General features: G+C 50.2%; 1 protein-coding gene across 2 annotated transcripts; it reads left to right on the plus strand.

Moving 5' to 3' along the window:
* The first annotated feature begins 2,786 nt into the window (after positions 1 to 2,786).
* CA2H7orf57 (chromosome A2 C7orf57 homolog) lies at positions 2,787 to 18,818 on the plus strand. Of its 2 annotated transcripts, XM_042913679.1 has the most exons (10): positions 2,787 to 2,885; positions 3,544 to 3,711; positions 3,956 to 3,993; positions 8,022 to 8,207; positions 9,885 to 9,996; positions 10,525 to 10,678; positions 12,074 to 12,171; positions 13,857 to 14,074; positions 16,090 to 16,104; positions 18,101 to 18,818. In XM_042913679.1, the coding sequence occupies exons 4-10, from the start codon at positions 8,063 to 8,065 to the stop codon at positions 18,145 to 18,147; spliced, it is 789 nt and encodes a 262-aa protein (XP_042769613.1). In that variant the 5' UTR covers positions 2,787 to 2,885; positions 3,544 to 3,711; positions 3,956 to 3,993; positions 8,022 to 8,062; the 3' UTR covers positions 18,148 to 18,818. The 2 variants fall into 2 exon arrangements, with proteins under 2 accessions (XP_042769613.1, XP_042769604.1); XM_042913670.1 differs by lacking the exon at positions 3,956 to 3,993.
* Positions 18,819 to 25,251: the final 6,433 nt, after the last annotated feature.

The raw sequence follows: 25,251 nt of genomic DNA on the forward strand, positions 1-25,251 counted from the left end.
ACAACCCAGGGCACCTGGGCCATTCAGTCAGTTAAGCCTCTGACTTCGGCTCAGGTCATGATCTCATGGTTTGTGGGTTCGAGCCCTGTGTCAGGCTCTGTGCTGACAGCTCGGAGCCTGGAGCCTGCTTCGGATCCTGTGTCTCCCTCTCCCTCTGCTCCTCCCCTGCTCATGCTCCGTCTCTCTAAAATAAATAAATAAACTTAAAAAAAAAAACAAAACCTACAACACACAACCCACACACAATTTAGAAATCCCTCCTGTAAGGTGAAACCCCAGTATAAAGATCATGCCACCGAGTTGAGGGGGTGGGTGGAGCCTCTGGGGGGAGGGGAGGGGCTGTCTAGGGAATGGAATTTAAACCAGGTCTTTTAGCTGCTGGAGACTGGAATCTATAACAAGGATGGGCAAAAGCAGAAATGGAGATGTGTCCTGGGAGCTGAAATAAATCGGCTTCAGTGAACCACAGGGGGGTAGACCACAACAGACTAGGCAGGCAGGACGCGATCAAGGGCTTTGAGAAATCAGAATTTGTACCCAAATGTTTTTTTCCTTCTCAAAATATTCATACGCAGGAGCTATCTATAGGAGATATATTGAGAATAAGATACCTATATACATGACACATAATATAGATCTATAATTTCGTATATGTATATTGATATAGTAAGATGCGTGTGACATAGATATCTACATACAGATAGGCATATAAGATATATATGATATACATTTTATCTAAACACCTACCAATAAAAAAAAAAAAAAAAAAAAAAAAAAATAAACACCTACCAATAAAACTGCATAAAATGTGCATAAGTTGGGATTGTGTGGGAGGACATTTACAAGGGTAAACACTCAGAGCTGTTAAGTGACAGAAAGCCCGCTTGTGATAAAATGTAGGCAATGAAGGCTTTGAGATACTGTCGGTCTAAGCAGATCCTCCTGGGGCACGTTTTCAGCCGAGTTGCACCCTACCTAGATTCTTGTTTGATCTGTTATCTGCAAACACTGGTTTCCAGCACACTCCAGAAGTGGAGACTTTCTGCTAAGGGAATAATGACTCTTCATTGTTATTCAAATTACGATTTCCATTCACAAGGAATTCCAGTAAGTTCTCCCACTTCTATTAACCCACTGCTAAAACAAAGAGGGGCGCCTGGGTGGCTCAGTTGTTTAAGCGTCCAACTTCAGCTCAGGTCATGATCTCACAGTCCATGAGTTCGAGCCCCACGTCAGGCTCTGTGCTGACAGCTCAGAGCCTGGAGCCTGCCTCGGATTCTGTGTCTCCCTCTCTCTCTGCCCCTCCCCCACTCATGCTCTGTCTCTCTCTCTCTCTCTCTCTGAAAAATAAATAAACATTAAAAAAAAATTTAAACAGACAAAGATACTGGCTAGTCAGGACCCCTACAGTTACTAGGATCAACTATTATTTACTTACTTATCTATTGGTTATTTTTAAATTTTTTACTTATATATATATATATTTATTTTTTTGCTCTTTAATGTTTATTTTTGAGAGAGAGAGACAGAGCACAAGCAGGGGAGGGGCAGAGAGAGACACACACACACACACACACACACACACACACACAGAATCTGCATCGGGCTCCGGGCTCTGAGCTGTCCAGGCTCTGAGACGCTTGAACCCACAAACTGCAAGATCATGACCTCAGCAGAAGTCAGGTGCTTAACACCCTGAGACCCTCGGCACGCCTATTTCTAAAACTTTAAAATTTTTAGTTCCAGGGTAGTTAACAGTGTTGAATTCGTTTCAGGCGTACTACGATCAACTACTCTCAAAAACAACCTTCTCTTGACCCTACAATCCCCTCAGCACACGATGCTGTGACAAGTAAAAGGAAGCCCCTGTCACTCTTGGTCTCTGCGCACAGTGGAGCAAACATTTGACAACGCAACGCCAAGTCTGGATTACCCGCATGACCGAGCGGGCTGCACACCCTGAAAATTCATCACAACATTACCTGAGAGCTGGTGAACCGCACTCAGGGTTCGTTCCGGTCACAAGAATTACCTTGTCGCCACCGAGTCAGTCCCAGCCCGCGCACCTGTGCAGACCCCAAATCCAGGCGGGGCGTTCGCACTGGGGTCACGTGTTCCGCAGAAACCTGAACACTCTGCGGCGGAAACGTGGCCAAGGGCTTTTTAAAGTGTCTTTCAATTTGCAAAACAGGAATTCTCTCAAACACAGAAGGTATGGGGAAGGACTTTTACATGATCATTTCACTACCCATAGGCGGTTAGCAGAAATGGCTCTTTGCCGTTTTCCCAGGCACTTATTCGTCCTCCTATTTATTTTTATTTTTTTAAGTTTATTTTTTTAGTAATCTCTACACCCAACGTGGGGCTCAAGCTCACAACCAGGAGATCAAGAGTCGCATGCTCTTCCCACTGAGCCAGCCAGGCGCCCCTATTCCTCCTGGTTTTACAAATGCATTAAATAAACGGGAGATTGACAAGCAAATCTCGGTCTAGTTTTTTGTGGAAACTCCCTCGGGTGGAGCACCTGGGCGACCAGGTGGCAGGCCTCGCCCTCCAGCAGCGCGGCCCCACCCCCAACAGCAGCCCCCGCCCCCGCCCCCTCCCCGTCCTGGCTCCGCCCCTGCCGGGCCCCGGCGGTTGACAGGGGCCCGCGCTCCGCCCCTGGTCTTGATTGGCCGGCCGCTTCCCCCCTGGTTTCTCCGATTGGCTGCGGGCGCTCCCGCCGCGCCCACCGGTTGGCCACCGGGGCGTTGCCGGGACGACGCATGTTGTTGTGGTTTCGCGCCCGCTGGGAGTGTGGGCTGGGCTGCGCTGGCCCCAGCCGCCCGTGAGCACAGTAGTCTCCGGCGGTGCGCACAGCATTCAGGGAGACCCTCGGCCGGCGGGTGAGCGGGGCGGGAGGCAGGGGGCGGGGCGGGGCGGGGGCCACCTGTCACCCCGTGCCCGGAGAGCACCCGGCCACCTGCATGAGTCCCGCCGCCACGCGATCACACGCTGCCCAGCTGTGTACCCGCATGGACGTGCCCCTGCTGTATACCCGGCGGCTTGGATGTGCTCCTGCTGTATATCAGTGTGGTCGGGCCCCTGCTGTATACCCGTGCGGATGGCCTCCTGCTGTATACCCGTGTCGTCGTGCCCCTGCTGTATACCCGTGTGGATAAACTCCTGCTGTGTACCCGTGTCGTGTGCCCCTGCTGAGTGCCGGACACAGACTTCCCTCTGCTGTATACCTGGCATGGATATACATGCTCCTGTGTATACGAGAGTGTGTATGCCCCTGCTGTATACCTGTGTGGATGGCCTCCTGATGCGTACCGGCTGTCACCTGCTGTCCCCTGTTGTGTGCCTGCGTGAACGTGCCCCTGCTGTGTACCCGCGTGCACGTGCCCCTGATGAGGTGCTCCTGCTGTATACCAGCATGCATGTGCCCCTGATGTATACAAGGCATGGACGTGCTCCTGCTGTATACCAGCATGCACATGCCCCTGCTGCATGGGGTCGTGTATGCCCTTCCTTAATGACGAGAGCCTGCATACCTGTCAGGTGGAGGTGGACGGAGAGGGCAGTCCCTCGGAAGTGGCCTCTACAGTCAGCACCAGGGGCGGTTCCCTCCTCACCCGTGGTCACCTGGTCCAGCCTGTCGCCTGTAGGCCCGCATGAGGAACACAAACAAGGAGCTGCAGGGCGTCGCCAGCCGCTATGCTCCCTGCGGTGAGTGTCCAGCTAACAGAGCCCGCGGTTGTGTTCGCTCTGCGGAGGGAGGGCTGGCCCCCAGCCCAGCGTCCTGAGCGTGTGGGCACGTGGGGCTGGGGTGAAACTAACGGGATACCCTCAAAGAGAGCTGCTTCTGTGCCCCAGGGTCAAAGCAGCTTAAAGGGAGACATTAAAAGAAAAGGGGGGGGGGGGCGGAAGCAGAAACACAGCTAGTCTTCTTTTTCTTTATTTTCGACAAAAGAAAACCAGGTTTCCCAGTGTTGTCTCAGCTGCTGGGAGGTAAGATCTCTGCAATTTTCCTGTAAATGGTTTGACTGTTGGTAAGCTGCTTCCTCCAGTGTTGATCCAGGAACTTCCTATCTCACCACCCATCTCCAGCTAGTACTTTAATCGTCTCCACATTTAGGTGCTGGACGCAGAAAATAAGAATTCGGTGGAGGCTGGTGGGGCAGTGGGGCTTCTCACTCAGCAGGGTTTGAAGCTGGGCGGAACGGAAGGAAAAAGAGGTGCATGCTGTGGTCTGTCTGGGCCTCTTGTTTTGATCCCCCCCTTTTTAAAAATTTTGTTTAATGTTTATTTTTGAGAGAGAGAGAGAGAGAGAGAGAGAGAGAGAGAGAGAGAGTGTGTGAGCAGGGGAGGGGCAGAGAGAGAGGAAGACACAGGATCCGAAGCAGGCTCCAGGCTCCGAGCTGTCAGCACAGAGCCCGACTCGGGGCTCGAACACAAGCACCTCAAGATCATGACCTGGGCCGAGGTTGGCCCTTAACTGACTGAGCCACCTAGGGCCCGATTCTCTCCCTTTTGTGAGGGTTCTCCCCCTTTTGTGAGGGCGGGATGAAAGGCTGGACAAGAGGATTTGATGCTCCGCTGGGAGCCACAGGGTGGGAGCTGGCAGTCACCTGCCTCACTCACATCTGCTCAGAGGTGTTAGGAAGCCTGGCCGTGGCATTTCTAAATGAGCTTGTGAGATCTGACTGCTTTTGGTGACACCGTGGCTGTGCTGGGCACCTGGGTGTGTGTTTCGGGGGGAGGGCTGACAGGTTCCTCTTCGCCTCCGTGGGCTCTCAGCCTTTATGTGACTTCTCCAAGCCTTAGTTAGTGGCTTCCCCTGTATGCACAACACCAGTGGACACTGACAAATGGCATTCTCAGCACTTTTATACACTGACCCTTAACCTCAAAATGACTTGATGAGGTGTCATTAACCCTTATTGATAGACCTCACACTAGCCCAGGATGGCACCTCCCACGGGGGCTCCTCTGCCCAGGCTTTAACCCCTGCTCTGCAAGGCGGCCGCAGCCCAAAGGCAGGAATATGGCCGTCTGCGGGGCTAAGTGGGCACGTAATCCTGCCCTGTGTGTGACTAGAAGTCTGACAGCCCCTGGTCTTGAGTGTCAGAGCCCCTGTCTGCCTTCTCCTTATTGATAACATGAGGTGCTCCTGTCCTGCAGGTGGGGAGTCAGGGAGGGGCGCCTGGGTGGCTCAGTCAGTTGAGCTCAGGATCCCCAGGATCGTGGAACCGAGCCGTGTGTTGGGCTCTGTGCTGAGCGCGGAGCCTGCTTAAGATTCGCTCTCTCTCTCTCTCTCTCTCTCTGCTCCTCTCCTCTGCTTGTGCTCTCTCTAAAAAATAAAAATGAATAAAAAGAGCTGCTTAAAAAAAAAAAAGACCTGCATGATACCCAACCTGGTGGTTAAAAAAGAAAAAAAGAAACAAAGAAATCCAAATGATACTAATTGATCACCTTAATAATGATAGTAATTGCTATACAAGTACTAATAATTTCTAAGTGATGGAAGTTACAAGACAGCTCTCATTGTTTTCACTGTGTGTGTGTGTATGTGTGGTGTGTGTGCTCCTTTGCTCAGTTATAAATGCCCTACTGGAGTAGATTCAGTGCCTGCCCGAAGCTTCCAGTAATGAGAACCGGAAGGTACACTGTTTCCTGTGGATTAATTAGTAATCAAAACACAGAGAGGAAAAATAAAGCAAAGAGTGCGTGCCTTCCTTCTAAAAGAGAAAATTTTTGAGCAGAATATGATGAGTGCAGGAAGCTTCTTTGTGCTTCCTCCTAAAGCTCCAATGATCTGTGAGCTTCTGCTCCATTCTTTAGACCTTTCCCAGTGCTTTCTTCCATTCTCAAAAGCATAATGTTGATTCAGCTCATTACTGTCCTTTAGACATTAATTTTTGTTATGTTTAAACATCATTCGTTTTGATGCAGTGAGCCCAGCTTTAGTTACAGGTGGAAATCGGATGTGTAAGCTCTTACCTTTAGAAGACAATCATTCGTGAGCTCCTTGTGTGTTACATGAATCAACTTCTTCAACACGGTTTTCCTGTGCTCCTACTGTATTAGAGTTCTCCAGAGCAACAGAACCAATAGGACGTCTGTCTATCTATCTATCTATCTATCTATCTATCTATCTATCATCTATCTATCTATCTATCTATCTATCTATCATCTATCTTGAAAGAGGAACCAGCTCACATAGAATCTTCAGGGAAGAGCTGTAAAATTCCTCCCTCCCCCTGGAAGACCTTAGTCTTTTTCTCTTAAAGCCTTCCACTGGTTAGATGTGGCCCACCCACATTATGGAGGGCGATCTGCTTTAATCAGAGTCCACTAACGTAAATGTGAATCTCATCTGAAAAATATCTTCACAGAAGCATCTAGAAAACATTTGACCAAAAATCTGGGCACCATGGCCCAGCCTAGGTGACACATACTATTATTCATCATACCTGTTGGGAGCCTGGCACTGTGTTAGACCCTGAAGGTCATGAATCTGTGACAGCGCATTCCAATAAGTGCTCGTAAATGTACGAGTCGCGTGTGTCACATTAATGGCATCTGTTGTATTTTACATTCTTCCTTCACTTTGTTTCCCAAGTTTTCAATCAGCAGGGATATTTTTTCTTACATTTGGACTAATCCGTTTCTGCTGCAGAGTCACCTGAAGCACCTGCAGTCCGGGTGTCCCCAGTGTCTTCTCTTTGCGGGATCATAGGTGGACCCTGGTCACTGAAGGTCTCTGGGGTTCCGCCCCCACCTCTCGTGCCTGGCAGGGCCGTCCTGGACACCCTCAGCTCCTGCGCCCACTTAGGGGCCCCGTGGCTTGTGGGGTTCAGACCGAAGAAGGGAGGAAGGGCAGACAGCGGGCTGCCTTCCTTCTCCTCTGGTTCATCCGTGCAGTGCCGCACCTCCTGTCCCCTTGGTCCTTGCTCACCATGCTCCAACTCTGTGGGACCCACTTAAGATTTCCCGGGAGCTAGGCTCAGCCACCTCACGTGCCCGCGGTCCGAGGAGGTCTTCCATAACACGTGGCTGCCTGGCCGAGGTCCTGGCTTCTGCTTGTCCCCTCGCACTTGTGACTTCTCTCTCGTGGGGCCCCACTGTGGCCTCAACGCAGATGAAGGGAGCAGAGAGGTTTATGTGCTGGGTTCCCACGTCTGAGAGGTGGCCCACCTGGGCTCCGGCCCCAGGGCGTGGGACGTGGGAGGTGGGGGGGGGGCTCCCCATGGGGCCCGGTCCTGCCCCTTCCTGCTCCTGTCAGGCTGCTGGCCTCGCTCTCTGAGGCTGCTGCTGCTGTGATGGGTTTGTATCTCAGTGTCTTTAGTATACTGAGTTCAACAGATCTTGGCCAGCACTGGACACATGTCTCGGACGCTGGCCTGCAGTGTTTTAAGTGAGTATGAACTTTGCGGGAATGTGTATTCCCCAATATATCCAGAAATGCAGTTTACTGCCAGTTCCACAGAGGAGAGAGAGCAGGGGACACACAGGAGGGGATCTGGTACCTTGGAGGACACCCTGTTTCTACCTCTTTGGAGCAGATGTGCAGCCTGTAGCAGAGGAACAGCAGGGCCTCATAGAGGGAGATCTTCCTTTGGGTGGGATCAGCGGCTTAACCCACACAACCTCAGCTCAGGCATTCGAAAGAGAGCATTTTCTCCCCACTGGTCTCCTGTGATGGTGTCTCCTGTGCAAATGTCCTGTGGCGGTGTCTCCTGTGCTGATTCCTGTGGCGGTTTCTCCTTGCAAATGTCCCATGGTGGTATCTCCTGTACTGATGTCCCGTGGAAGTTTCTCCCATAGTGATGTCCCGTGGTGGTTTCTCCTATACAAATGTCCCATGGTGAATTCTCCCATGCTGGTGTCCTGTACAAATGTCCCATGGTGGATTCTCCCATGCTGGTGTCCTGTGGAGGGTGAGATGCTCTCCCTGGCATGGCTATGTTGTGGGCAGTGGGGCACACCAACTTGAACTCTGGGTAACAAGCGGACTTCCGACCCCTCTCCTCCAGACTGGTATTACCACCTTCCCGTGAAGCGGTCTGAGAAGCCCATGGACGCCCCCCCGGCTTCCCAGATCCCCGGCCTCAGTGACTTGAGTGAGCCTCCCAACGGGCACCTGCCGGGGCCGCGCAGGTACTGGATCAAGGAAACCGACTCGGAGTATGTGAAGCTCGCGAAGCGAGGCGGCCGGCCCGGTAAGAACCCCACGCGCGCCCAGGGTCCCTGCTGTGTGGACAAGGGGATTGGGTCGCGCTGGTCACCCTTTCCTCCATGTAAATATGTTGCTGAAGAACCTAGAAGTTCTGCCCAAAGCCTTGGGACGCCAGGGGTGGCGGACGCAGCGCGGGGCTTGTGTAACCCGCAGGATGTGCCCACTGTTGACAACAGCATTGATGAGACTGAATGTGCAGAACTGGCTTGTGAGAGGCACCTTTGCAGGGGTTACCTGCCCCATGTCATTGTCACTCGCAGAAGTTGTGTCCCTGCGACTTCGATGGCCTTGTGGGGACAGCCGGCTCTCCAGTGTGCCCAGAGCCCATTCCCACGGCCGATTCCCGTGGCCCATTCCCGGAGCCCATTCCCGTGGCTCGTTCCCGTGGCCCGTTCCCGTGGCCCATTCCCGTGGGCCCCTTCCCGTGGCCCATTCCCGTGGCCCATACCTGTGGCCCATTCCCGGGGCCCATTCCCATGGCTTATCCTCATTGCCTTCGTCCCGGGTTCTAATGTGTTTTCAATAACAAAGACCCTGCACAGGAGTCTGCGGCGATGGTGGGGAACGTCTGCCTCGACCTGTGATTTGTCTGAGAAATACTGCCTGGTCATGCTCAGAGACTGTCGAGCAGGGGCAGGGGTCAGCCCCGAAAGGCTTTAGAAAAGTCCAGAACAATCCATTCCACTCGCTCCATGCAAGGCTGGGACAGGACTGTGATGTCCTTCCACCCCCCTCTCCACTCCCCTGCCACTGGTTTAGGGAAAGTCAGTAGGATCGCCAGCACAATCTGGATGGGTATGCAGGTTAGACAAGACAGTCGCATGTGCACTGACTTCCTGGTGCGGATCGTGGGCTGGGATCATGTGACAACTGTCCTCTAGAGCCTGCCGCCCCCAGGTCTGCGAGGGGGTCCCTAACTGCCCCCAAACAGCAGGGACAGTGACAATACCAATGTGGGGGGGAGGAAGAGGGAGGGAGAGAGGGAGGCAGCAAAGGTGAAATGAGACACGAGCATCTGGAGGAGGCCAAGAGGAATCCATGCTGTTCCTGCCACTTTCCCCTAATCTGAAATATCTGAAAACCAAAAGCGACATAAAGTGCTAAACATTCCCTACGGATCCTAAGCAATCAGTGACAGCTGGCTCAGGAGCAAGCAGGGTCAGACCCCACCCCCCCCCGCCGTCCCCGCCTTCCTGTTGACCCCTTTGGGCCCCCAGCGAGGCAGGGGGTTCGGGAGCAGTGTGGGTCTCAGGCTCTGTCCCTGTCCCGGGACTCCAAGGGGAGGCCCTGATTACCAGCTCCCCTCACCCACGTTCCCTGGGAAGTCTGCGAGGACAGCTGCACAGCCACGGAGAGCAGTCAGACTATGCAGGGGTAGGTGAGGGGGGCAGCCAGCCCACAGTCCCCGTGTCCCCACGGATGTCACCTGGGATGGTGGATGTCGGCACACACGGGTGCCAGTTCAGTAGCTGGGCAGGATTTGGGGGGAGGGGTGCACATCTGGGCACATGCACGGGCAGGGGGGGACCAGGCACAGTCCTGCCCACCTGAGAGCGCAGAGGTGACTCTGGAAGTCACAGGGCACCCCCCCCCACACACACACACACACCGCTGTCAATGGTGACCTGTGTGCTCACAGCTGCGTCTTTTTGGCTCTGAGATCTGCTGAAGCACCTGGTGGTGGCCGGGACCAGGAAAGCCTCCCCGGTTGCGTACTCCCTGCCAGACTGGTACATTCACCACAGCAAGCCGCCCACGGCCGAGCAGAGGCAGTGAGTATCCCAAGGCCTCCTGGGCCATCTCTGTAGCGAGAGGTAGCTCACTGTGCATTTCATTCATTCATTTATTTATTTTTAAGGTTTGTGTATGTATTTTGAGAGAAAGAGAGATTAAGCAGGGGCGGGGGGAGAGAAAGAGAGAATCTCAAGCAGACTCCAGGCTCAGAGCTGTCAGCACAGAGTCCGATGTGGGGCTCAAACCCATGGACCATAAGATCATGACCTAAGCCAAAGTCTGACGCTTAACCAACTAAGCCTGCCAGGTGCTGAGGCAGTACACAGTTGGGCAGGGGTGTGGCATAAGTGATCACAGAGTCCCCCAAGCCTGCCTGAAGGAGGGGGGGGGGAGGGAGATGGACAGGAAGAGGAGGGGGAGGGGAGGAAGAAAGGAGGAGGGAGAGGGGAGGGAAAGAGGGAGAGGGGAGGGAGGGAGAGGGACAGGAAGAGGAGGGGGGAGGGGAGGAAGAAAGGAGGGGGGCAAGGAAGTGGCACCAGGCTGGGTGCTCCCACCTGTTTCTGCAGGATCCCTGCCATCTCCATGCCGGATTACATGGTGTATGAAGAGTTTAACCCGGATCAGAACAACGGTAACTATGAGTCCAGAAGAGGGCCTTTCGACTTTGACGTGAAAACCGTCTGGCAGAGGGAGGCAGAGGAACGTGAGGAGAAAAAAAAGGTGACTGGGGTCTGACAGCAGCGTCCCCCTGCTTGCGGCTCCCTGAATAAGCCATGTAGCCGATGGCTGTGTGTCTCGTTCATGGTTCTGTGTGTTAAATGTTTATTATTTTGAGAGAGGGGAGGGGCAGAGAGAGAGGGAGACACAGAATCCGAAGCAGGCTGTCAGCACAGAGCCCGACACGGGGCCAGAACCCACGAACCGTGAGATCCTGACCCGAACCGAAGTAGGACGTTTAACTGACTGAGCCACCCAGGTGTCCCTGGATTTTTTAAAAAATTATTTATTTATTTATTTTGGCGGGGGGGGGGGGGCAGTGGGCAGAGAGAGAGGGAGAGAATCCCAAGCAGCCTCCGCACTGTCAGCACAGAGCCCGATGCGGGGCTGGAACTCACAAACGGTGAAATCAAGACCCGAGCTGAAATCAAGAGTGGGACGCTTAACCGACTGAGCCCCCAAGGCGCCCCGATGTGGACTGTTTTCAGGATCTCTGGGTGCCACAGCACAGGTTTAGGGGACCTTTGAAATGCTAAAGGCCGCACAGCCCCCCATCAGGCGGGGTCATCTCTGGAGCCATTGACGGAAGCTGTGTGCGAGGTGCGGGTGACAGCCAGGGGGACGAGCGCCCGTCAGGGACCACCCGGACATCAGCCCTGTATCTTCACTTTGCTTCCGTGCACAGCTTGCCGGAACCGCCCACAGCCCGCAGGCCTTTGGCACGGCTAGAGTAAGACCTTGAACGTGGACAGGCATGAGCCACCAAGTGAACCTAGTAGGTTGTGCTGGATTTGACGAGTGTCCAACCCCAGCCTCTGGTGAGGGCCTGGCTGTTCCCCCGCTCTTCCCCTCTGGGCCTCTGGGCATGGATCTGGGTGGGACGTGGAGTCGACACGTGGCAGACAGGAGACAATATTTCGGCCAAAATGTCACCCGTGGACGGCCAGCATTATGGGGTCTCACACACCTGCAGGATCGTGTCTCGTCTTTCCCAAAGGCCCCCCTTGTCTTCCTATGAATGTTTGCAATACGTCCCTGGGTTTGTGGGCGTCCTTGTTTCTCTGTTCATTTTTTTGTGTTTTCCTGTAGCATTTTCCCCTATTTCGTTACAATCTAATCTACACCTTTTTGCCGAGCACCGTTCCAGGAGTTTTGACAAATGCACCCATTGTATTACCTCCACCACCATCAGGGCACAGAGACGGTCCGTGGCTCCCACACTCCCAAGGCCCTTTGCAGCCAGGCCCGGCAACTGCTGCCGAATCACGGAGAGTCTCCACGACGTAACCGTTTTATGGGACTTTTGTCGAGTTGTGTGGCCGGTGACGTAATGACCATGCTCATAGGCGGTCCTTCTCCACCGTCTGTGAGTCTCCTTCTCCTGTTTTCCCTCAACAGGTGCGGCTACCAGCCATCAACTCCAAGTACCCGAGCAAAGTGGGGACCCCGCTTGGCCCCAAAGAGCCTGCAGGAAGCAGACTGTCCTTCCCTCCCATGTAAGTGCACGGACAGAACGAGTGCTGTCTGGGTCAGGTTCAGGTTTGGTCTCTTCGGTGCTCCGTCTGGGGGACAAAGTGACAATGATGGCAACAAGGCACTGGGCTGGTGGCGGCCTAATGATGTTGCCTTCCTGGCAACGCGTGTTGGAGACACGACGTTGATGTCACGCCCCATAGCCCGGCCTCACCCGCTGGGCTCCTCGTTCGCTGGTCCCCCCCTGACATCCGTCGTGGCCCCGTGGAGCACAGCCGTCCCCATCCACGTCTTCGCCGTGTGGGTGCCGAACTTCTCCAACCAGTGGTTCTGTCTCCGTGAGCCTGTGTCCTGCCCGAGACGCCCCTGGGGACCCTGTCCTCAGCAAGGCTCGCCTTTTAAATTCGGGGCCATCAGCCTTACATGAGTCTGTTGTCCCATCCTGACTTTATCTGTCACCAAGGCCTGGACCCCGTGTCCGCAGCTGGCGGTGGGTGCTCTGACTGTGCACGGCTGGCAGAACCCCAGTTAGTGCCAGAAGTCACGTCACCAGTTATCCGACTGGTTCCTCCTGCAGCCTCTTGTCCCGTGGGAGATAAACAGCAGGACAGACCTGAGAGCACCACGCTGACCCTGGGGGTGGAGAAAATATATACTTAGAGGGTGGGGGACACTGGGAATACCCTTCACCACAGAGCGATTTGCAGGTTAGGAGCCCGAGGCTCAGAGAGAGCAGGTGACCTGTGTCACCTGTCCGACTCCATCCACGTCCAAGGCCCCCGTCACTCTTCAGCGTAGGTGAGACCCGTGAACGTGCAGTTGCTGGCTTAATGGCAGATAGAAGGCAAAGCTGTGCAGAGAGTGGTAGATCATCTTTTGTTTTTGGAGTTTATTTAAGCAATCTCTACACCCAACGTGGGGCTCGAACTCTCGACCCCGAGGCCAGGAGCCATAGGCTCCACTGTGTCAACCAGCCAGGGGCTCGGCCGGCAGATGACCATTAACGTCAAGGAAGACCTCATTTAGAAAGCGATCATTTGTGAAAGAAATGGTAGAATCCGGGCAACCCGTCACGACCAGGGGAGGGGGGTGTGAAGTTTTCGTCCCTGTGAAAAGCAGCATCATTAGTTTTCTACTTGGATGTCCTGAAGACAGGTGGTGGAAGGTGGATTCTGCAGGCTCTCGGCACATACAGGGATGATAGCAAGTGCGTTTGCTTTAAAAAAAATTCTTTTTAACATCTGTTCATTTTTGAGAGCGAGGGAGACAGAATACTAGTGGGGGAGGGGCAGAGAGAGAGGGAGACGCAGAATCCCAAGCAGGCTCCAGGCTCCGAGCCGTCAGCGCAGAGCCCGACACGGGGCTTGAACTCACGAACCGTGAGATCATGACCTGAGCTGAAGTTGGATGATTAACTGCGCTCTGAGCCACCCAAGTGCCCACCAAGTGTATTTTCTTATGCTGAACACAGGGAGAGAGACATTGAGACTGAGAAAGGAGAGAGAGAGAGAGAGAGAGAGAGAGAGAGAGAAAGAGAGGGAGGGAGGGAGAGAGAGACAGAGGCAGAGAGAGGGACAGAGAATTATCCCTGTTGGGTTTTAAGGGGCGATAACATATCCAAGTTATTAGCAGTATGCTCACTGTGGACTGTTCTGGATTGTCATTAACCTTTGTACTGAAGTTTGGCACTAATTTCTCTCTTTTTGAGGCCCGGGCAAAAAACCAGTTCACCCACCAATTTTTCCAAACTTATCAGCAATGGGTACAAGGATGAGTGGTTGCAGCAACGAGCTGACTCAGACGGGAGGGCCCTGCGGACACCGGGAGCAGCCCCACCGTCCACGTCTGCGCAAGACCCCGGAGGGCTCCAGGGTGGAGGCCCGAACCCAGACCCGGAGCTGCTCGAGGGCTCCGAGGACGCTCAAGGTGAAGTGCACCCCGCAGTCCCTGTCTGCTGTGGTTTCTGTTCCTTGGGACGGCCCCTCGGGCTTTTTCTTTTCTCATTTTGGATCTCGAGCTGAATAATCTAAACACCACGTAAAATCCTACAGAAGCATGGAGGTCACACATACTCAGGAGGATTGTACAGGTTTTGCTTTTCTCCTCTTTATTCACGCGAATCGCATGAGTCATGATCGCTGTGGCTTTGAGAGAGACGGAGAGAGAGAGCAAGGGAGGGGCAGAGAGAGACGGAGAGAGAATCCCAGGCAGGGCTCCCCGTGCACTGTCAGTGTAGAGCCCGATGCGGGGCTCAAACCCACGAACCTTGAGATCATGACCTGAGCCGAAATCAAGAGTCAGAGACTTAACCCACTGAACCATCCAGGTGTCCCTTTATGTTTTCTTTTAATTTCAAATCTTTCAATACGTCACATACACACAGACAAATAAGATACCAAACGATATCACATTTAGTGTCCTTGGATCTAAGATCCTGGCCCCTATGATGCGTGAACTTCTGTGTAGACAGCCGGTCCCCTTTGGGGCAGGTTCATAAGAAGCCCTCAGGTCTGCACACAGAACTCATGGTTCATACTTGAAATTATTCTGTTATCCACATTTCTTTTTTTTTTTAATTCTTTTTATTAAAAAAAAATTTTTTTTAGTGTTTATTTTTGAGCGAGAAAGAGAGACAGAGTATACGTGGGGAAGGGGCAAAGAGAGGGGGAGACACAGAATCCAAAGCAGGCTCCAGGCTCTAAGCTGTCAGTACAGAGCCCAATGTGGGGCTTCAACTCACAGACTGTGAGATCATGACCTGAGCCAAAGTCAGACGCTTAACCGACTGAGCCACCCAGGTGTAACCCCCCCCCCCCATTATCCACATTTCTTAAACTTTGTTATTAAATTCTGAATAGTTTGGAAGTGTCCCTGTAATTAGATGTTCCAAATATTATATTAGTTTTGATTTTTACCAGTCATAGCGACGGGTGGAATTAGTCTTAGTTTTGGCTACATCCATCGTAAAGCCCATCGAGTATTGTTTACTTTCTGTGGCTCGGTGATTATTGGCCATTTGCCTGTAGGCAGCTTGTTTTTTTCTCTTGAGGCTTCATTTCTTTGGTTAAGAAGGAAGGAGATGTGTTATGTCTCTACAAGCATCTGAAGTGCTTTATATGTATGTTTGTCAGCAAGGTCTCTGCCCGCCTTTGCCGGCCAGTCCCTTACTCTGAGGGTAGCCACTCCCGACAGACCCCACGTGAGGGGATGCTGTCCGTGCACCTGCTTCGTGCCCCCACCACAGGGGCCTGGCCACTTCTATTGATGATGTGTCTTCTCTCTGTCGTAAAATGGATGTGTGACAGGTTCACATTTGATGCCAATAAAAAGTGCACTTTCGAACTTTTCCATGCTGGTTGTGTTCTGTGGCTTAGTGTTTTCAGTGATACAGCCTTTTACGAAGTCTTCTAAGTGATTATTTAAAGTATTAATTCTTGGGGCACCTGGGTGGCTCAGTTAGTTAAGTGTCCGATTTCAGCTCAGGTCATGATCTCACGGTTTGTGAGTTCAAGCCCCATGTGGGCTCTGTGCCGACATCTCAGAGTCTGGAGCCTGCTTCGCATTCTGTGTCTCCCTCTCTCTCTGCCCATGCTCTGTCTCTCTCTCAAAAATAAATAAACATTAAAAAAATTTAAAGTACTAATGCTTTTAAAATTTATTTTTGAGAGGGAGAGAGTGCGAGTGGGGGGAGGTGCAGAGAGACAGAGAGAGAGAGAGAGAGAGAGAGAGAGAGAGAGAGAATCCCAAGCAGGCTCCATACTGTCACCACAGAGCTGGATGTGGGACTTGAAATCACAAACCATGAGATCACGACCTGAGCCGAAATCAAGAGTCAGACGCTTAACCCACTGAGCCACCCAGGTGCCCCCGCAAAGTGCTAATTCATTTAGTACCAACTCTCTTTGACTAAATTGAACTCCTGTACTTGTTCTTTGTTACAGATTCTCCTTCTCCAAGTGAGTACTTCTAGAGAAACCGAGTGCGCCCAAATATGAAAAGTGTCCCCCACGCAAAAATATCGATGGACGGAGGTAGTTAGCTCTGAAGCTGAAGCTTCTGGGCAGCCGGGCCGTCCTTCTCCGAACTGGATGTGTTCTTACCGCAAGGGGGCGCCAGCGACACTTAAAAATCAGCGTCCTGGGAACACAGTTTGGGGGCACAAAGAGAAGGAGCAAGTCCGTCAAGATTCTTTTGTTGTCTTATGCGCATTCTCCAAGACGAGAGAGAGAGAGAGAGAGAGAGAGAGAGAGAGAGAGAGAGAGAGAGATTGACGCCCTGGTTTAGTCCAGAGACCCGTCTGGTTACACACGGTGACAGAGGTCTCGATAATGGGACAGGAATGACCTGGCCCTGGGCGGTGGGGGCGCAGGGGGGCTCCCGCATGGGCGGCAGGTTCACAGGTACCCCCCCCCCCCCCCAGCGATATAGCAGGATGATTGTCATGGTCTTTCTGCACTGCCTTCAGTAGGTGGAACTTACTTTACTGCCAGTGAAATAGATGATCCAGTCAAGGAATTCTCGCCTGATATTAGCACGAGTTTATAAACTTTTCTATCAGGAAACAAATCATGGCACGTGCTACATCATCCCTGTGCTTAAAGTAGAGAAAGGGGAAACCAACCCCTTCCCCGCCACCCCCCCCCCCCCCCATCATCATCTGATCTCAGAGGAACAGAAAGGCTGGGGAAGCCACACAGCCCTTGTCACCTGTGACTGGGTGCCCCTGCCTCCCTGCCCCTGGGTCGCTGAGGCTCCTGTCCCCACCAGAATCTCCCGTGCCCCGGGCCCTTCTCTTCTGGTTCCTGTTTCTTCTCCTGTCGGTCTTGGCTTTTAACTTGATCAACCGCAACAGCCAACCCAGAACTTGCCTTTTCCCTCTGACCGGAAAGCCCTCCACTGAGAGCCTGGCTCTTTCTGAATCTCAGCCAGGCTTCTTACTGATGCTTTTTTTTTTTTTTTCCTTACTGCAATTTTTGCAGCCGTTCTAGGTGTGTCTTTGGTGTGCTGGAAAGCTGGCCCATCGCTGCTGGCCCAGATTTCTAGTTTGAAAGAGCCAGCATTGCTGAAGGCACTTGGTGCAAAGGAAGGAGCCAGGCCGTGTCCTCTGGGGCCGGGGAAGCACAGGGACCCTTCGTCCTGCCCGCTCCTTCCCTTCAAGTTCAGCTCAACACATTTCTGTCAGTGTCCGCAGGGCCTTTTCAGCACACGGGGACACAGACCAGAAGGTGGACGGGGCCCCTGCCCTTGTCCAGCGGTGCACGGGCTGCAGACGGGAGGTTTCTCGTATGACTTGTGCTTGGCTTGTGGGTGGGACCGTGCGTTACATTTTTATGTAGATGTCAGGAGTAGTTTTCAAAAGTAGGTACAGAAACATGTGCTTTCTTTATTTTTTTAAGTTTGTTTTTATTTATTTTGAGAGAGATAGAGAGCAAGTGGGGGAGGTACAGAGAGAGAGAGGGAGAGAGAATCCCAAGCAGGCTCCACACTGTCAGTACAGAGCCTGACATGAGGCTTGATCCCATGAACCAGGAGATTATGACCAGAGCCCAAACCAAGAGTTGGACACTTAAACCGACTGAGCCACCCAGGAGCCCCAACATGTGCTTTCGTTTAGTTAAAATTAATAGGTTAAATTTCTTAATATACAGGGGCGCCCAGGTGGCTCAGTTGGCAAAGCGTCCGACTTCGGTTCAGGTCATGATCTCGTGGTTCATGAGTTCAAGTCCCACGTCGGGCTCTGTGCCGACAGCTCGGAGCCTGGAGCCAGCTTTGGATTCTGTGTCTCCCTCTCTCTCTACCCCTCCCCCCACCCCAAAATAAATAAACTTAAAAAAAAATTCTCTCAAAAAAAATTTAAAAAATTTTTCCTTAAAAAACTTCTTAATTTACAAAAAATGTGATCTTTATTGCTCTTTTCCCCGTCAACTCATCTCTTCCCTTTTTGCATTGCAGGGGCGACCACATCTCCATCGGCATCTGTACCAGGAGAGCTCAAATAAGCCCCTGCGATCATTTTCTGATGGCTGAAAAAGATGTGACTGCATCACAACTATACTTCTGAGGCTCCTGCTATATTTGACGAGCATAGATTCTTATGAACTAAGTTACCTTCTAGCCGATTGGGTGTCACTGTTGCATAGATGGTACCAATGTTGGGTGTCGCTTCCTGTATTTCTCTGGGATGTGAATCACGGGGCTTGGGGACGCTGCGTCTCACTGGCCTGGGGTGTCCCAGTGTCTTGGAACCAACCCCTTCCCCCCCCACCCTCAACCCATCAGCATCTGACCTCACCTGCTCCTGTGTGAGTCTCCATTGGTGACATTTCTATTGAAGTCAACCTATTTAGACCCTTAACTAGAAGAAACTCACAGTCTTTTCCATTATTTGGTCCTGTAATACCTATAGAGATGATATTCTCTGTTTCAAAAAAAACTTGAGAATATTGTGACATAGTTTACACTAAGAAAAAATTACTACTATCATTATGCCTTAAAGTTGTAAACACCTGATGTGAAAGCATCATATCATATGCCAGTTTAAAATGTTTGCTAATCTTTTTTGCATAGGCTGAAATTCATATTACACATTTATTATTTTGTATCATTTAAGTAAAACTATGTCTCATTTTAATATTTAACCTAGTAGTTTTAACAATGGTTTTTTAACTAATCAGACTGAATTTTATTATTTTATAAATTTTGCGACTGCTACATGTAAGTAATTAGCATTGCAATGTGGTTTTATAAAGTTTTATTTATTTATTTTGAGAGAGAAAGAGGGAGAGAGAAAGTGTGAGCAGGGGAGGGGCAGAGAGAGAATCCCAAGCAGGCTCTGCTCTGTCAGCACAGAGCCCGATGCGGGGCTCGAACTCACAAACCGTGAGATCATGACCTGAGCGGAAATCAAGAGTCAGATGCTCAACTGACTGAGCCTCCCAGATGCACCTAGAACTGTAGTTCTTCAAACGAGATACTTAGCTGGGCATCTGTGCTGTGTGAGCAAACTGAGGAAACATTTCCATAGGGAAATGTGTGAGCATGAGACAGTGTGGATGGCTGGTCATATGGAGTAAAAATGGGACAGTCAACCCTGAAACAACCTGGACTTGAACTGTGCGGGTCCACTGACAGGTGGACATTCTACAGGACAGCATTACAGATGTGTTCTCTCTTCCTTAAGATTTTCTTCATTTAGTTTTCTCTTCTCTAGCTTACTGTCCTGTAAGAACACAGTATGTGATCCATAGAACGTACAAAACGTGTTCGTCGACTGTTGATGTTATGGGTCAGACTTTTGGTTAACAGTAGGCTGTTAGTAGTTAAGCCTTTTGGGAGAAACTTATATGTAGATTTTCAACTGTGTGGGAGGTCAGGCAAATTATGTTCTATAACCACATTGGAATCAATAATAGAAAGGAATAATGGAAATCAATAACAGAAGGAAAACTGGGTATTTCACAATTATGCAGAAATTAACACATTGGGAAGTGACTGACAGGTCAAAGAGGACATCACAGGGAAATTAGAAAATACTTAGAAATGAATGAAATAAAACCACAACATACAAAAACATATGGGATGGGGGCGCCTGGGTGGCTCAGTCGGTTAAGCGTCCGACTTCGGCTCAGATCATGATCTCGCGGTCTGTGAGTTCGAGCCCCGCATCGGGCTCTGTGCTGACAGCTCAGAGCCTGGAGCCAGTTTCAGATTCTGTGTCTCCCTCTCTCTGACCCTCCCCCGTTCATGCTTTGTCTCTCTCTGTCTCAAAAATAAATAAACGTAAAAAAAAAAAAAAAAAAAAGTATGGGATGCCGTGAAGGCAGGGCTCAGAGGGATATTTATAGCTGCAATGCCTGCATTAAATAGTAATAAAGATCTCAAATCAAAGAGACAGAGAAAAGAAAAGAAAGATCTCAAATCAACAACCTGACTTTACTATCTCAGGGAACGAGGAGATGAGCAAACTAAACCCAAAGCTGGCAGAGGGAATGAAACAAAAGAGATTAGGGCAGATATAAACGAACCAGAGAACAACAAAACAATAGAATCAACAAAACTGAAGCTCATTCTTTGAAAAGTTGCCAGCCCTTTAGTAGACTGGCTAAGACAAAGAGAAGACGCTCATCACTAAAATGAAAAATAAAAGTGAGACATCGTTAACACTATAGAAATAAAAGGACTATAAGAGAATACTAAGGCAATTCTGTGCTCCGACAGAATGAGATAATCAGGATGAAGTGTGCATATTACCAAACTGACTCAAGAAGAAATGAGAATCTGGACAGATCTATAACAAGAGACTGAATCAGTAACAAAAACAAAACAAAACGAAACAACAAACCCCAAAAACCAAAACTGTCCAATCAAAGAAAAGCCCAAAGCAGGATGTCTTTACTTATAAATGCTAAAAGTCATTTAGAGAATTAAAACCAATCCTTCTCAATTTCTGTCAAAAATGGAAGAGAAAACACTCCCTAACTCATCCTATGAGGCCAGGAATATCCTGATACTAAAGGCGGATAAAGACATCACAAGAAAGTAATGAACAAATTATTGAAAAATCCTCAAAAAAAAAAAAAGCCCAAAAAATAAGTTTCAAAGCAAATCTGCCAGCATATTGAAAGAATTCTATGACATGACCAAGTGGGACTGACTCCAGGAATGCAAAGTTGATGCAACATACGAAAATCGATCAATGTAATAAAGTACCTTAACAGAATGAAGGGGAAAAAAACATGATCATCATTATTATGATCATCATAATTCACCCAGAAAAATCATCTGAAAAGAAAATACAATACTCTTTCATGATAAAACCATCCGCAAACTAGGAGCTGAAGGGACTCAGGAGGAGCTGAGTCCTGGCTTTGCCAGGACCCAGCTGGCCTATAGGTTTAGGACAATCCCTATCCAACTCCCAGGGTGTATTTTTGCAGATATAGACAAGCTTATTCTAAAAGCTATATGGAAATGCAGAGGCCTTAGAATGGCTGAAACAACCTCTTGAAAAAATGTTTATTTTTGAGGGGGGGCAGAGTGAGAGAGGGGGGACAGAGTATCCGAAGCAGGCTCCAGGCTCTGCGATGACAGCACAGAGCCTGATGAGGGGCTCGAACCCACGAACCATGAGATCATGACCTGAGCCAAAACTGGACACTCAACCGACTGAGCCTCCCAGGCGTCCCATGGCTGAAACAATCTTGAAAAAGAAGAATCAAGCAGGAAAATCACTCTACCCAATATTAACGTCTACTATGTAGTTACAGTAATCCAAATACTGCAGCATTGACAGAAAGGGAGAGACACACAGATGATTGATTAGAAGAGAACAGAAAATCCAGAAGTAGGCCCACACACAAATACGCTGCACTAACTTCTGTCAAAAGAACAAAGGAAATTCAGTGCCATAGGACAGTCTTTTTGACAACAGGTTCTGGAGCCACTGTCCATCCATAGACAAAACCCACAAAAACCCAAAAGCCAGAGTCACCAAATCATGATGTTTAAAAATGGGTCATGAGGGGTGCCTGGGTGGCTCAGTCGGTTAAGCATCTGACTTTGGTTCAGGTCAGCTTGGGATTCTGTGACTCTCTCTCTCTCTCTCCGTGTCTCACTCTCTCCCCCTCCCCCACTTGTGCTCTGTCTCTCTCTCTCTCTTGAAAATAAACATCTTGGGGCACCTGGGTGGCGCAGTCGGTTAAGCCTCCGACTTCAGCCAGGTCACGATCTCGCGGTCCGTGAGTTCGAGCCCCGCGTCAGGCTCTGGGCTGATGGCTCGGAGCCTGGAGCCTGTTTCCGATTCTGTGTCTCCCTCTCTCTCTGCCCCTCCCCTGTTCATGCTCTGTCTCTCTCTGTCCCAAAAATAAATTAAAAACGTTGAAAAAAAAAAAAATTAAAAAAAAAAAAAGAAAATAAACATCTTAAAAAATTAAAAATAAATAAATAATAAAAATAGATCATGAACTAAGATGTAGAACATAAAACAATAAAACTTTAAAGAAAAACACAGGCAAAGTCCTCAGGATCTAGGGCAAGGCAAATCACTTTTAGACTTGACAGCAAAAGAATGAAAAGAGAAAACTGATAAACTGATCTCATCAAAATTAAAAAGAATTCTTCGCTGTGAAAGCTCATATGAAGAGGACAAAATATGAAACAAAATAAAAACAAAAACAAAAAACAAGCTACAGACTGGGAGAAGATATTCGCAATGTTTGCAGATGATCTATCCAACAGAGAACTTGCATCTAGAATGTACAAAGAGCACTGAAATCTCGACAAGAATAACCAAACAACAAACCCTCCAAACAATCCATTAAAAAATGAGGGAAAGACACGAACGAATACTTCCCCAAAGAGGGTATACAGATGTCGTAAGCACATCAAAAGGTGCTCAACACTATTAGCCACCAGGAGAGTGCAAAGTAAAAACCATGAGAGATCAATGTACAATGATCAGAATGGCTAAGGTAAAAAATAATTACAACAGCAAATACTGGTGAGGATGTGGAGAAAGTGGATTTCACATCCATTGCTGGCAAAGTGCAAAATATTACAGCCACCGCAGGAAACAATTTGGCAGTTTCTTGTACAACTAAATGTGTAATTACCATACAACCTAGCAATTGCACTCTTGGTATTTATCCCAGGGAAATGAAAATGTATGTTCACGCGCACACACACACAAAATACCTGTACGTGAAATTTCACAGCAGCTTTATTCTTCGTAGCCTACACTGGAAACAGCCTGGCTGTCTTTCAGGGTGCGATTGGTTAAACAGGATAGTCCGCATCAGGGCACAATGCTCGGTAAAAAACAACTGTTGCCTTTAAACATAAAACTGCCATTTTTTTGTTTGTTTTTTGAGTAGTAAAATGGGTTTATTTAGGAATAGCAGAGAAATGCACTCTGTGACAACCAAGCTTCATGCAGAACCAGAGGTGAATCTGTAAAACGAAGGAGAGGACCACTCTCACAGAGGCAAGCGAATTTGGGAAGGCAGTGATAACAAGAAGTGCATTAGAATAAACTGCGAGCTCAAAATTTAGTGGCTTCTCATTGGCTGAGCTGAGACTTTCACGCATTGGCTGGGCTATGCCTGCTTCTCATTGGCTGGGCTGTTGGGGGGATGGCGGGGGCCGGGGGTGTTCCTTCCTCCCACTGAGACAGTAAAGGTAGTAGCTAAAGTAGTACCCGGATGCAAGGTGCCACTCTTCCTGTTGGGTCTGGAACTGGTAACTAGCGGTAGGGTGTGAGAGCGCCCCCTGCTGTCCATCAGACTCTGTTCTGAATGCAGTTTCCTTTTATTAATTTTCCCAGAACCAACTACTAATACATACACTGTGGACAAATCTTCAGCGAATTCTGAGTAGAAAAAGCCAGTTCAGGGGCACCTGGGTGATTCAGTCTGTTGAGCGTCCAACTTCGGCTCAGGTCACAATCTTGAAGTTCACAGGTTCGAGCCCCATGTCAGGCTCTGGGCTGACAGCTCAGATCCTGAAGCCTGCTTTGGATTCTGTGTCTCCCTCTCTCTCTGCCCTCCCCCACCCATACTCTGTCTGCCTGTCTCTCTCAAAAATAAATAAACATTAAGAAATTTTAAAAAAGGGGCGCCTGGGTGGCTCAGTCAGTTAAGCATCCGACTTCACCTCAGGTGTGTCTCACGGTTTGTGGGTTCGAGCCCTGCATCGGGCTCTGTGCTGACAGCTCAGAGCCTGGAGCCTGCTTCAGATTCTGTCTCTCTCTCTGCCCCTCCCCACTTACAGTCTGTCTTTCGAAAATGAATAAACGTTAAAAAATTTTTTTTTAATTAAAAAAAATGAGATCTTAGAAATTGAGGGCAGATTAGCAGGTACTAGGGCTTAACGGTTTTGGGGGTTGGGGTAGGGGTGGGGATAGGGCACCATGGGGGTTCTTTCGGTAACTGACAGTTCATCATCTCAACTGTGGCGATGTCACACATGTGACAAAGCTGTATAGAAGCACAACACGAATACGAGTGTGAGAAAACGTGCGGCAATGTGAAGGGGGCACTTGTGGGTTGTGTTAATGTCAAACCCTGGGTGGATCCTCACAATGTCCCCACGGGGGCAATGGGGCAAAGGCTACAAGACACCCTTCCGTAATTATTCCTGACAACTTTAACTTACCCTATCGAGCTGCCCTTGCAAAAATGCCACAGACGAGGTGGCTTATACACAACAGAGATCTATCTGGGGCATGTTTCCCATCTGATAGACTGAGACAAGGGGACGGTCACTGTGGGCTATAAGGTGTGCTGAGAGCCAGTTAAGAAATTAACTCCTACGATTCCTGGATGGAATGGGAAGAAGGGTGTGCAGAAAACTGAGTGCGGACAGAGCTGTGTAGCAGCAAGCAGGCGGGCTGACGTTGGGGGCACATGTTTGCCCCTCGTGTTTGGGGTCCAGGTTGGACAGTTCCCGGAGGCCCTGGCTTTTCTGCTCAGAATACCCCCTTAGGAGACAAGTGGCCCTTATACAGGTAAAGACAAAGAGGCCAAGACCATATCAGCTGGTAGCATCCAGCTGGTGTCCGGGGCCACCTTCAAATGTTCTGGGGGCCACACTGTGCGACACAGAGGTACCTGCCTCCTCCACGCGGGAGTGGACATGCTTTTCTTCTCCATTCTTCCCCATCGACAATCAGAACGCTGGCTGTGACCCACAACATTGTTCCACGGCCTGCCGTGGGGCCTGCCGGCTGTCTGAAGAACACCGTTCTCCCTTCTCTGAGGTTTCTACCCTCTGAGCCCTCTAGGATGCTGGAGAGCTGCTGAGATGGGAGGAAGGGTGGCTGGCACTTGCACTTGGGAAGTGGTACCCAACAGCAAAAGCCAGCCTCCGCAAATGGCTCTGCAACATACTCAGCTCCTTGTGGGGGACTTTGAATGGTGTGGAATGACTCCTTGGCCAGTCCGCCAGGAGTGGGTGTCATTCATCGTCAGTGGCCTTTGCGGCATGACTGCTTCAGGGAGAGGCCGCTCAGAGCACTTCTGTGCACAAGTCCAAGGCCCTCGGGGCTGGCCTGTGTGTCCGTGGCATCTTGGCCTGTAGCAGCGCCGCCCGGAGGCGCCCGGGGGTGG

This window comes from Panthera leo, chromosome A2 (assembly GCF_018350215.1).
Source record: "Panthera leo isolate Ple1 chromosome A2, P.leo_Ple1_pat1.1, whole genome shotgun sequence".
In the NCBI taxonomy this organism is placed as follows: domain Eukaryota; kingdom Metazoa; phylum Chordata; class Mammalia; order Carnivora; family Felidae; genus Panthera; species Panthera leo.